At 40.0% G+C, this 13814-nt stretch overlaps 1 protein-coding gene across 6 annotated transcripts in view; it reads right to left on the minus strand.

The window, feature by feature from the left end:
* PHACTR1 (phosphatase and actin regulator 1) overlaps positions 1 to 13814 on the minus strand; it is a 306420-nt gene that overhangs the window by 129690 nt on the left and 162916 nt on the right. For 5 of the 6 annotated variants that reach the window (XM_032181577.1, XM_032181579.1, XM_032181581.1 and 2 more), the window contains one exon: positions 3996 to 4160. In XM_032181577.1, coding sequence (XP_032037468.1) covers positions 3996 to 4160 — 165 coding nt within the window. Of the gene's footprint in view, positions 1 to 3995; positions 4161 to 10896; positions 10918 to 13814 lie in introns of those variants that run through there. The other variant, XM_032181582.1, reaches the window with a different exon arrangement.

Below are 13814 nucleotides of genomic sequence, written 5' to 3' on the forward strand. Positions count from 1 at the left end.
AAGGTATTAAAAATGATGACAAAGGTCTAGTTGAGGAGACAGTCAGCCTTCCTTCCTGCTATATGCCTTGCTGATTCTCAGAAAGTCTGATGTGGCTTTAAAAACATTGTGCAGCCTGCTGGAGCCATCTCAGCTGCATCCAGCTAAGTGCTCAGGCAAAAAAAACCACTGTTTTTTCCTGGCTTCTGTCGTAAGACTGCTCCACAACAATTAAAAGAAACAGCCTCCTCAAGTAATATAATACTATCAGCTTGACTGTGCTCCTAAAACTTTATCATATTTGCTCATTTATATATGGGACCCTCAGACCCGCCATGGTAATAAAGGTCTCCACACTTTCTGTGCAAGATAAAATTGTAGAGGGGCACTATCACCTCCGTTGACCTGCTGGCCACTCCTCTCTTGATGCAGCCCAGGATGCAGTTGACCTTCTGGGCTGAAAGCATGCACTGGTGGCTCATGTTGAGCTTCTTGTCCACCAGAACCCCCAAGTCCTTCTCTGCAGGGCTGCTCTCACTGTGTTCTTCTCCTGTCTGTGCTCCTGCCTGGGATTGCCCTGATCCAGATGCAGCACCTTGCACTTGGCCTTGTTGAACCTCATTAGGTTCACAAGGACCTAATTCTCAACCTTGTCCAGGTACCTTTGGATGGCATCCCTTCCTTCTACGATGAAGTTGCTTAAATCAAGCCCCAGAGCTGGTCTCACCTGATGTTTACCATCTCCAACAACAGACTCTCACAGAGTGTGATCTTTTCTGCCTGCTCTTGTCACTGCAAAAAGCCTAACGGTGATGCTCACAGACTGACCAACTGTAAGGGAAATGGCATTAATGTCTGTGTCAAAAACCATGACTTGCAGCTTCATGACTAAGTCAGCACCAAGGCAATATCAGATTATAAACCTTTCTGCATAGTTACTACAAGGATATCAAAACCAACACATGGTAGTAGCAGATAAAGCTGTGTATGATGTGTAAAAGTGTATGAAGCACCCTTTAATCTTCTGCTTGTCAGTGACAATGCACTAATGAAGATGGAGGACTTGTTCAAACATAACATTCAAACATTACAATCTGAGCAATGATATGCTGCAGGGAACCATATATAATAAGCATAATGTTAAGGTCCTCTAACAGCCAAACTACAGGTCTTCTACCTCATCTTATGCAATTATCAGGTGTCAGAAAACTTTTCTTATTACTCAAAAGGTTTTTTTGCTCACTGAATACAGGACTGTATTTTAAAGCATTCAGCTCTGAATAAATATTCCTTAGCACAAGGCTTTTAGTCTGATAAAGATATGGATGTAAGACATTAGCACTTGGAAATCTCAAGAAAGGGCAACCTTTCAACTTTAAATATCAGCCTGACTCTCTCTTGCTTCTAGTCCTCTCCCAGAAAAAAATTAATAATTAAAAACAAACAAACAAACATTAATTTCAAAGGAACTTTCAACAGGTAAGGTCATGTGTTTTGACCCTTACTACTTTCAACATTTAACATAATTAAATCTACTGTTGCAGCAAATAAGAGGTTAATAAAATACTTGTATTAGTATTTATTTTTAATAATTACTGATGTTCTATACAGGTAGGAAAGCTTGGATGCATTCCTGCACAACACTTACTCAGATTTTTTTTTTTTTTTCCCAAGCATCGTAGTTATTGGTGCACTAGAAGAAAATAAGCCTGTATTAGGAAGTTTCATGCTGGCTCCAATTATGCCATCTCATAAGCTTGTCCTTTGTAAAATTTATTGTAAAAAATAATTATATTTTCTCAGTGAGATCAGAGGTATTAGACTGGAGCTCATGGAAAAATGTGTTGAAAAATGCTAGTTTTGTGGGTGAAAAATCTTTTGTATTACATATTAGGTACAACCAATGCTGCTGAATTGACAGAAAGGGGTCTCACAGGATCCTGCTGGATTTCTGTTCCCCAGGGTTGCAGAAACTGTGGAGTCCCCAGCTCTGGTATGGTCCAGAAGCACGTATCTCTCTGTGCCTCCTGTGGGGTGCTCAGCAAATTTGACATCTGTGTAAATTTTGCTGCAGTTATTAGTAGGGGAGCTGACAAGAATAGCAATTTTGCAGAGCAGCTGCAGGATACTGTTGGCTTACTAGAAATGGATTTTTTTTTTTTAATTAAAAAAATGGAGAGGAGAGGAGGGGGAAGAAAAAGAAAAGGTTTTGGATTCATCTAAGATCAAACTCTGTACCTCAATCAACAAACTGGATACCCTTCTTTTAATTTAGTTCTTCAGACACTGAAATCCCTCTTACCAGGGGAGGAAATATGCTGGCTTGTCTGGTAAAGCTTCCTTCTGCTCTGAGAAAAGGAAATACATGTTTTTACTCTAGTTTTAATCACTGTATACTTTCCACATGTTTTGGTAATTGGGGAAAATCCAGATACCAGCTATTGCAGTGCCCAGAGCAGACCAGGCAGACATGTTCAAGCCAGATTCAAACTAACTGGTCTAACCACAGCAGTACATGTATATAGCTCAGCCCCAGCTCCTGGAATTAGATAAACCATACAAACAAATACTAGGGAGGCTTTTGCAGCCTGTGGTATGTCCTGTACTGCTGTGATTATGCTACTAGCTGTAACCAGCCAGTCCAGAATGCTGCAAAACTAGCTTCAAACTGGTTGTGACAAAAGCATCCACATATCCAATGCTCCTAGGAGCACTATGGTTTTCATGGAAATCCTGCTAGGCCACACTACAGTTATGACTGATACAGAATATGAAAGACAAGCCACTTGTTTTGCATATCATTTTAGCAACAATACCTTCGCAGCTGTCAAGTCAAAAATACGATCACCACTCAGAGTAAAATAGCCATCTATTCCAGTTCATTATTTTTTGCCTGAAAAATCAGGGAGCAGTTTAAACACCATACATAAAGAGCACCTTTAAGTCTGAATGAACTGCAAACTCTTTTTCCGCATTTAAATTTGCACATGAATTTGCACTTAACGACATGAGACTTCTTGTGTGATTATGGTCCATTTTCATGAGTACAGGCTTAAGGGTGTCAAAAACTACACTCCACTCCTGCCTGAAAGCTTCTACTGTACATAAACAGGTCAGAGAGGAACTGAGTTGTAAACCAAGACTCTTCTGTCACTGCTTTCTTTCTAGCTCTGCTGAGAACAGTAAGAAATCAGAAGAAAATTCATCTTTTTCTCACGGACAATCCAGACTTGAAACTTGCAGAAACATGTATGCTAATTATTAGGCATCACGGAAGAGCAAAGAAAAGAAAAGAACTCTTCTAAAAAAGTAATGGAACTTGAAACCAAACACACCAGGTACAAAATTCCAACACATGAATCAGTGCCTGGATTTGGGATTCTTGCTCACAACAATTTGCAACATAAAAATATATATTCATAGTTTTCCATATATATAAAAATATATTTTAAAAGTCTTAAACCAGGAGCATTAAATACAGTGGCGGGAGAAGGGATGTGGCAGGAAGACAGATTTGTTTTTCTCAGGAAACAAGTGACACATCTTTTTAGCCCAAGGGAAAAAATAATTTATGGTTATGCAATTTACTCAACAGAATGTCACCTCCTTTGCCATCTATTTTTCTTGCTCCCTTGTTAGCACTTACAGAATTTGAGTGTATCCTCCACTTGGCTTGTCTTTTCATGCTACCACTTCTTTTACCCACAATTTGCTAAATCAATGTATGAGATTTCTTCTGGGTCACCCTCTAGCTATAACAGCAAAACCTGAAAATACAGCTTTGGCGAGCCACTGGTTTAATTGTAATGCATGAAAGGTTGCATTTTTTTAAAAAAAAAAAAAAAAAAAAAAGACAGAGCTGGTAATGAAGTTAAAAATTACTTAAAATCAGAGAAATCTCTCCCAGCCAAGCTACAAACTTCAAAACGTGTATAAATTGGGGCTGCATTAACAGTTTTCAACCTTGTTGAACAAACAGTTCAAGATAAACAGACCAACCTGACTGAGAGTATTACCTGCAGAAGTGTGCTTAAATTTTTCACTCTTCTTCTTCCTCCATTTCCACGGCTTAAAAAGTCTTCCAAGAGTGGCAAATTTGCTTCTTCTTCTGATCGGAGGCGTGTGAGTCCCAGGTACTAGAGAATCTGAACGCATTGCAGCCAGTCTTTCCACTTCCTCGGCTGTTGTTTCCACAAGAAAATGAAAAAAAAAAAGAAGAAAAAAAGAAAAAAAAAAAGAGGTGAAATAGGTGTTTTAACGAATTATCAGAGAACCACACAGATGGTTAAATTTTTACATGGTTACAGAGAACAGTAAGAAAGGGGGAAAATGTAATCTTTATTATTTTAATATATTTTTTTCCTTTCAGTGGAATCCATGCTGTGCTGTAAAGATCAGTATTAATAATCAGATTTAGTCCTCAGAAAATCTTTCTGCATTGCTCTAGACAGCTGGCAGTCCATCCACCAGCCATTCCCATGGAAGTGTGTGATAGAGACTTGGAAAGAGATAGCTCCAAAGAAATTATGAAATACTGCATAAGTGAAATATTGCAAGCTTGTCTTGCAATGGAAAGAGAAATTTGCATTAACTTCTATTTCTCAGTGACAAGGACTGAATACCCTCTGGTAACATCACTGTGTTCACTAAATCTTCCTGAGCTCCAAAAGGGGCTGCATCAAGTATTTTCTAGTGACAGAAAGAATGTTAAAAATTCAGAAAGTTCCTCCTAGCCCCACTTCTCTGCCCACCCATTTTCCTCCTATTTTAAAATCTTTAAACCTAGGGACTTGGAGAATTTTAGTACAGTCCACAGTTACAGCTGAATTCCCTAGAGAGGGCATTACAGGTTTTCACTGAACTTCTGTTGTTAATAACAAAAATTAATAAATGTCTGTAATCATTACACTGTAATGCATCATGGTAGTCTCAATACTTACATAAACAAGCAAACCAACGAACAAATTAGTAGAATGTAAGTTACTCTTCCTCCCCCTGACAACAAGAGAAGTCTGGCGGTAGTCAGAGAATCACAGAATGTGAGGGATTGGAAGGCACCTTGAGAGATCATCTAGTCCTATCCCCCTGTCGGAACAGGAACACCTAGATCACGTCATGCAGGAATGTGTCCAGATGGGTTTTAAATGTGTCCAGAGAAGGAGACTCCACAGCCCCCTGGGCAGCCTTTTCCACTTGGCACAATTACATTGCATGGTCTCCCCCTCAGGTTTCCAGAGAAAATGTATGCTAACGTGTTTGGGAATTAACATCCAGATGATTAGAGAGAGGCACAGACAGAGGTAAGCTAGGACCACAACAGAAAACACCAACAGTAGGAAGGTACCAGCAGCATGGAGAGAGGGTCAAAGGGTCCCTTCATGCCACAGCTGCCAGGGCTGCAAGAAGCTCTTCCAGCCCTGGGCTGAAACATGCAGCCTCTGACTCTAAGAAGAGCATCTGCATAATTCAGTCATCTTGAAGGAGACTTTTTAAAAATTAAACATATATATATATATATAGTTGTTTTTTTTCCCCATCTACACAAAACCATGAGAAAAGACCTGGGAAACTACAGACCTCTTAGTCCCTAACCTCAGTCCCTGGAAAAGTTATAGAGAAGATTGTCCTGAGGGTTATTGAAAGGTAGTTAAAGTATAAAGCTATTATCAGGCACAGTCAAGGGAAAGTCTGGCCTTCATAATTTGATCTCCTTCTAGGACAGGTCATCTGCTTGGTGGATGAAAAGGTAGTGGTGGACGTAATCTTTCTGGATTTTAGCAAGGCCTTTAATATGGCCCCTCATGGCATCCTTCTGGACAAATTGTCCAACTGTAAGACAAACAGGTTCATGCTGTGCCAGGTGATGACGGCTCAAAGGTAGAGCTCAGAAGGTCATTGTGAATGAGGCTACAGCTGGCTGGTGGATGGTCACCTCCAGTGTCTTCCAGGGCTCAATTCTACATCTAGTCCTCTTTAACATTTTTATTTATCTGGATGCAGGAGTGGAAAGCAACCTCAACAAGTTCACTGATGACACTAAACTGGGGGTACTGTTGGCTGACTGGAGGGATGAGAGGCCTTGCAGAGGGCTCTAGAGAGATTAGAGCACTGGGAAATTATCATCAGCATGAAGTGCAATAAAGGAACATGCTAGGTGTTGCACCTGGGATGGAGATGCCGAGGACACTTGGGTTGTCCAGTCTAGAGAAAAGGAGACTAAGATGCCACCTCATGGCTCTCAGCAACTCCCTGAGGAGAGGAATCTGTAGGGAGCTGCTGGTCTCTGCTCCCTCGGTACTGATGACAGGATATGCAGGAAGAGCACAAAGGGGCCATTTGTTAGAAAAAGACTCTCTACTGTAAGGGTGGTCAAACACTGGAACAGGTTCCTGGATTGGTGGTTGATGCCCCATGACCATCAGTGTTCAAGAGGTCTTTGAACAATGCCCTCATTGACATGCTTTAACTTTTGGTTAGCCCTGACGTGGTCAGGGACTTGGACTAGATGGTTTTTGAAGGTCCCTTCCAACTGAACTGTTCTGTTTTATTCTGTCATTTCCCAGGCTTGCATTGTAATGCAACACTGCCAGAAAAACTGATCTGAGTGGTTCGCACAAAGGCAATCTGGATTCATAAAGATGGGACACAGATCTTCACTGTTCCCATTCTGAAGACAGCAACCTAGTGTTTTTATTACACCTGTATTGTTTAAGGATTAACCTCAGTCATGAGCGCAGGTTTGGGAATCTCAACAAGAGCAGAGCTGTGAAGGGATGAACACCCCTACTCCACACAGACTAAACCACCAGAGATTTGAGCTGGCAAATTCTTGAGCATCTCAATTGAAATTTTTCAAAGGCGTTAAGTTTGCCAAATTTAGGTTGGTTTTCATGGGAACAACTACAGATATATCTCTAGCACATAGGAAATCCTATTACCAAAGCTCTAAACTAAAATATTATTTGAGCCTCTCATTTTATTGCAAGAAGTTGCTTATTTTGTTCTTCTTGTTGTGTTTTTAACGTTGGCAACACATTCCTTTTTCCTGTAAAATATCACTGCCAGATACTGCTGCCTCTAAGTTTCTGGTGAAAAGCTGTTAGCCAGTGAGATACAGAGTCTCAAACTGTTTCATTGGAACTGGTTAAAAAAACAATCATCCGCTGGGGCAATGGAGAGAAATAAACATTTCTGAGAAAATTTTCTTTCAATTAAAAGCAGAGGAAAAAAAAAAGGTAGCCTGGTCACAGCATTTCATTTTGTTCCAGCTCTTCACATTGTGTCTGACTGCCCAGAGAAACACCTGCTCATATGGAGAATCCATTACAAGGTGCTGTCCTATAAGAGGCTTGGACATGCTGCATCAAAACTGAAATTGCCTTGTTACGCTGAACGTGCCATGAGGATAAAAAGAAGAAATCAGATATTTCCTTGTGCTTTCTGATTTCACTGGAACATGCAGCAGGGCTTTGAAGACCTGCATGGGATATATATAAATCACCTTACTCTATATGCAGATCCAAAGAGACCATGCATTTTCCTACCTCCTCTTTTTAAGATGCCTCTAGTTAAAGCACACATGCTGTGAGCCACTGCTGTGACTTGTTTGAGATGCTGCTAGAAGCAGTGGGCTGGTACTGTCTTTGCTGCCTTACTTGGGGGATAGAGGGTGTATCAGTGGTCCGTTGAACAAACTGGGAATGACACACTACTGCTGCTGAATTGGGCTTTCTGCTACATAAAACCACAGTTATAATGAAATTCCTCTTGCTGCTTGCCTGTTTTCCCGTGCCCCTCAATGAGACACCATTTCTGCTACCAAGGTTCCCTACAGTTACTAAGCCTCAGAGTTGTACAGTTCTTTGAGAGCTGATCCTAATTGCTACTGCTGAGGCCATTCCCAGGTGAACTGATATCCCTTAAAAATCTTATTTTGTAAAGCGCATCCTCTACGTTACACACCAGTTGTGCTCTCACTGCCCCCAGGAAGCTTCTCCCATTGAGGGTAAACTAGCATGGATTCTCCATCAGGCAGCACTAACACTGGTGTCAAAAGAAATTTACCCAAAGGGGAGTTCATTAAAAGCCAAACACAGTGTTAAAACCATTTCCATATTCTGACTGCTCTTCCCTGCATTTTGGTATCTTGTCTCACATGGAGCTGTTCCAGGAGCTCTGCTGGGCTCTCCATCAGCCATGAAGAGATTATATGGCCCTTCTCCTTCATCCTCTCCAAACACACATGGCTCTGAGCTAATACAAGTAACAGTTCTTTTTTTCCCCTCCCCCCCTTTCACTCCAATTTTTCAGAAGGATTACTTTTTTTTGTTGTTGTTTTCTTCCCCATGAAAAATACCCTCAAGAGCTCTGCTAATTCAAAGCATAATAATCACTGGCTAGGAATGGACCACATTAGCATAAAGCCATGACAGTTTTAATATGCTGAGAATAAAAACAGACCACGATGAGACAAGTAAAAGCCAGATTTGTGCACTCTTGCTTTTTGCTGCATCTTTCCCTTATGTTGGCCAGGTTTTTCTGTCTCTTTGGCTCCTAATGACTATTGACTAGCTGTGGGCTGCGACACCCACTGCTGACAGCAGGCTCTGTAGGCTGGTTTCACACCCTTGCTGTTCCCAAAAAAGGTGGTACTTGCATGAACATAAACCAACCTGGGCCTGAACATTTTTTTGCCGTCAGTAAGAAAAGCAGTCCCAGCCTCATCAGTTTGCTGACCTGGGAATGGGAACTGGTGTGTCCATTGGTGCCTGCAGTCACACTGCTGAGGTCTCATCTTTAGGCTGGTGCCATAAATGTGACATTTGTGGGTTAACATTAATGATGATTCTCTGTGCTTTTAGGAGCTGCTTCTGCAGGATCTGAGAGATCTTGCAGAGAAATGGAAGGACACTGGGACCTGTACTGACAGCAAAAGCGCAATGTGCTCCCCATCTTACTTTCTTCTGTCCCAGCTGTCATCCTGGAATAGCAACAGGGAAGCTAAATGGTAAGAGCTTTTTTACAGGCTCTTTGGTTGTGAAACAGCTCTCTAGATTTTACTATAAACCTCAAGACATTTGAAGTATATACAGATTGGCGGGCTTAAGCAAGACTTGTGATTTTAATTTTAAAAAGCACCACAAACCAAAACTATTTTGCACCCAAGTGATTTAAAATATTTTTTTCAAACATGATTAAAATATACTAAAAAGACTTTAAAAAAAAAAGCCTGAAAGCTAACTTCTTCCCTTCCCTCCCCCCCCCCCCCCCCGTTTTTTTTTTAATTTTATTTTGCATTGGGTTTGATTTTTTTTTGTTTGTTTGTTTTTTGTTGTTGTTTTGTTTTTGTTTGTTAAAGTCACTTGATGTTTTGTGGGTTGTGATATAGTGCACAAATTGCAGACATGGTCAAAATCAACAAGTCAAGGAAGAGCAATGTAAAAAGCAGTTCTTCAAAGAACTGATGTAACAGCCCAGGAAAAAGAGGCCTGAGCAGCTTGGCCATGTTCTCTATGCTCTTATGAGTTTCCCACACCTTTTAGTGGAACTTTGATTTCCAGAAGGTCCTGTAAGAAACAATATGGGCATCACCTACTTTTTGGCTTTGAGAAGTGTAGAAGGCAGATCAAAGGCCCTCTCAAAGAAAACATATTGCAGTAGATTTTCTTGGAAAGCAACGACCAGTTTTGTCATTCCCACATGTGTTTGGGAATCACAGCCTCTATTAATGCCACTGATATATACCACGGCTCAGACTCCATTTTTCCAGAACAAACAAACAAACACACACACACACAAAACAAAACCAAAACAAAACAAAACAAAACTATTTCTTCATTCAGGTACACAGTGATTTCACAGCTGAAGGCTGAAGCCCACACATTTCATCCATGACCTTTAACACTACCTTCCTCACTGGTAGTCACACTTGGTTTTCTCTCAGACCATTTTAGAAGACTCTTTCTTCATATTCAGACACATGATTAACAGCTTAACAAGCTGTTTACTTCACAAAGTTATCTTTTAAGCCTTCTTAGGAAACACCAATGTCTAAATTGTGTTTCCTGTAATATTTTTGCAAATCTGTAGTAACAGGCTGGAAATGATCTTGGCCCTAAAGTTGCAATGGGCTGAACATGCCATTTTATTTACAGACAACACTAGTATATAAAACAAACAAACAAAAAATATAATATTCCTTACTCCCAATCAACTTCCAACTAGTCCTTATTCTGCAGATTAATTTCCAACCAATTCCTGTTATGATGTTTACTTTGAACTCTGCATCCCGAAAATCTCCCTCTTTAAATTGTACAGACCTTACTGTAAAAGCTCTGTTGGACTGTGGACTATGGACTATGTGGAAAGGCCATGTGCCTTTTTGACATGACAGAAAACCTGAATGACTACTCTAATTGCAAAGCACTTACGTCTTCTCTTTACCTGAATGGGAACACTTTCAATTAAAAAAAAAAAAGTTTTTCTTTCAGGAAAATGGTTCATTTTATGCTCTTCTATTATCATCTGTACTGTTACTTCCCTTTAATTTCCCTTTGCAGCTGGAATTAATTTTCAGCAGCCCTCCCGTTACAATGTGAATCACCCATTTCAACTTTCCCTAACTTTTCAAAGGTCTGTTTTTCCAATGAAAGACAAGGCATGGCATGCAGCCGTCTAAATTCAGTCTTCCCAGACGGGGATGATTAGCTCTTCAGTTCACAATAGCTCCCACTGGAAATATGCATTCGCAATGCCACTGATTTGGTTGGCACAGTGGGTTTATGAGCCATGAAGATTGTCAGTAGCTTTTCCTTGCATGCTAAGTAGCACTCCCCATTTCTAAAGCCCTGCCAATTATTACTGCTCCCCAGGTGTGTATCACTCACCATTGGATAGGCAAACTGAATCATGTCTTACCACTTAGGTTTGCCCATTTCAGCACAGGTATTAGACCATGGTACGGCTCTGCTCTCTGCTGTGATCCCTCTGTCTCAGTGCATATATTTCTCTTGGTGGAACTGGAGCACAATGAATAGCTTCAGAAGTCCAGTCCCTTTAGGACCCTGCTTTTGCCTTCCTCACACTTTGATGTAAAATGTTAATTATTCATGCTGATAGCAATCTGAAAGCCATTTGTTTTAGCCTCTGCAAACTATCCTGTACTGCATGCATCACTATAAACAGATCTTTAATGATAGAAAATCTCTCAGAACACCAAGCATTTTCTGTATTTTAACATTGTGCAAAAGACTTCTACTTTCAACAACAGCACTTTAGCAGGTTATGTCATTAATAGCTACATAATTGCTTCCTATAAGCCCTGTAATTATAGAAAATAAGGATTGTTGGATTTCACTTATATCAGCTGTTTTGTGTTTGCCTTATTGCTCTCATTACTCACTGCTTTCTCCATCCCTTAAGTGTTTATTGCATGTAGATTTGGGACTATGTTCAATAAACAGTGCTGCAGCTTCTAACTCTTGGGTGCCTGGACACAGAAACAGAACCCACAAGCCTGTTTTGGACACTACACATAGGTGGAGACTCGGCTGCTCCAAAAAGGGAGGTATCATCCTCATATTGTGATCATACTTCCTTATTAAAAAATTCACTAGTGAACAGATGTGGCCTTTTTTTTTTTTTTTTTTTAAAGTAACTATTATGGAAACAGGTTCTTGGAAAGCCCCAGACCAGTGCATGCAACTTGGAATGGAGCTGCCTCTAAGCGCAAACATGTCAGGAGCTGGATAAAGTGGCACTCAATCCATGCAACTTCTGAGATTGAAAAGAAACTGCTGAGAAGATGGAATTATCTGCCTCCTTAGCTGTGTCCACTAGCACATAGCATTTAAAAAATACAACCTTTTAAAGCTTCTTAGAAAGTACTTTGTAGAGTCCACAAGAAGGAGATGGAATCTCTCAACTCCAAAAAATTCAGAGGAGAATGCTGAGAATGAGTCATACAGGACCTATTTATAATTCAACGCTCTAACACTGAAAAAAAAAAAAAAAGCTACAAGGCAAAACTGCTGCAGTGGTGTTGGAGATCACTACCTTACAAGTGGCCACCTCCCAGTGGCAACACCAATAACTGATTCAACACATGCAGATAGCACTACACAGCACAGCTCAGGGCTCCTGGCTGTACCTGTACAGATGCTTGGGTTGTTACACAACAGAGGCAGTCGTAACCATCTTTGAGTCATCTCCTAACTCCTCAAGTCTAGAGATAAGTCTCATTAATCATATCTTAAGTTCTTTTTGAAAGCCAGGACTATGGAAGCCAGAGAAGCTACCTTCCTTCAGGTGAGTCTTCAATCCACTCAACAACAAAAAAATGTGCTGAAGCCCATATACCTTCAACTCCTAAGTTTATCACAATGAAGAACTAGTTCACAACATTTTTTCTTTACTTTTGTTTCAATGATGGCCTTGCAACTCGTTAAAGTGTCTTCTTGGAGAAGCTGGTAATGATTACATTTTCATAGTGGGGTTTTTCTCTTACACAGTACTGAACTGCAAATTCTACTCAGCCGCAAAATATAAAAGTAATCCAAGAAAAGGATGTGGTCAATGGAAATGTACAGACTTGTGGCTCACATTTTGCTAGCTGCCACGTGGACTGAGACAGAACAGCACCTTGCTCTACAGGCCCCTCAATGGAAGTCAGTGGGAAGTTCTCTCTGAGTAAGTGTTCAGCCTTTCTACAGCTATTGCTAAATGCTAAAGGCTGTCTATTTTAACAAAGCCCATAAAAAACAACAACTACAACAACAAAAAACAAACAAACAAAACAACAACAAGACATATTTTAAATGCTTCTAATTTCTTAGGGGACTGTTTGATAAGCTGATCAATTTCTGACATTTATCTTCTGAAGTTTCCGTAAATAGGAATATCCAGTATTTTTACTTTATCTTACTAAAAATGTGCTCCTTAGAAGGCACATCTTTAAACTATTCAGAAACCTGAGGGGGACATGCCATCTTATTAAAACTAATCCCATCCAGGAAACAGCTTTAGAAACATTAAACCTTCTAAAGATAATAGTACCATCTTACCACTATTACCATGAAGATAAAAAATGAAGCTTTTAATTACTTTAATTGGTCAGGGGAGAAGGAATGAGGTACCTAGTTTAAAGAGCTAGAAATTAAATAAAAATCCCTTGTAAACTCTATACTACTTCTCTTGGGAAAATGGAACATCTATTTTTGTTCTTTAAAGAAGTTGATTGGAAGTCAGCCAAAAGGAAAAGAGTAATTATACCGAATGGCACATTTATAATGAACATAAATCTGATTTTAAAAAGAAATAAATTCAGTAACAGCCTAGAAAAAAAGTAGTGACTGGACTCTCTAAAGAGACAGCCTGTATCCATGTTCAGGAATTAAAAGTAACACTTCTCCTCTGAGTACCTAAAAGTAGCTACATATGGTCTTCTCTGATTGTCATTACAGTGGGAGTTCTTTTATCAATTCAAGTGATGCTTAGTTCAGACCCCAGGCTGAGGTGAAATTTCTCTTTAGGCCCTCATAGTAGAGGCTTAAGTTTCAGAGCTGAATACTCCAAAGGAGAAAAAATGCCCACAGCTCCTTTAAAGTCATGAATAAAGCATGCTGGGTTGCTGGCTAAAATACACAGAGTATTTCTGTGTGGTTCTCATGGCTATGATTTCACCTTTTTTTGTCCTCCTTTTTTAGCATTAAATGTCTTAGAGCTCGGCAGGATATTGTGTTTGCCCTGCAGACTCAGAGGAAAGCCTCTGGGTTTAATTTATTTTGGCTGCAGTGGTCCATACATAGGTATATATTTACCCTGTCTTTAAAAATCAT

The sequence above is a fragment of the Aythya fuligula genome, chromosome 2 (assembly GCF_009819795.1).
Source record: "Aythya fuligula isolate bAytFul2 chromosome 2, bAytFul2.pri, whole genome shotgun sequence".
In the NCBI taxonomy this organism is placed as follows: domain Eukaryota; kingdom Metazoa; phylum Chordata; class Aves; order Anseriformes; family Anatidae; genus Aythya; species Aythya fuligula.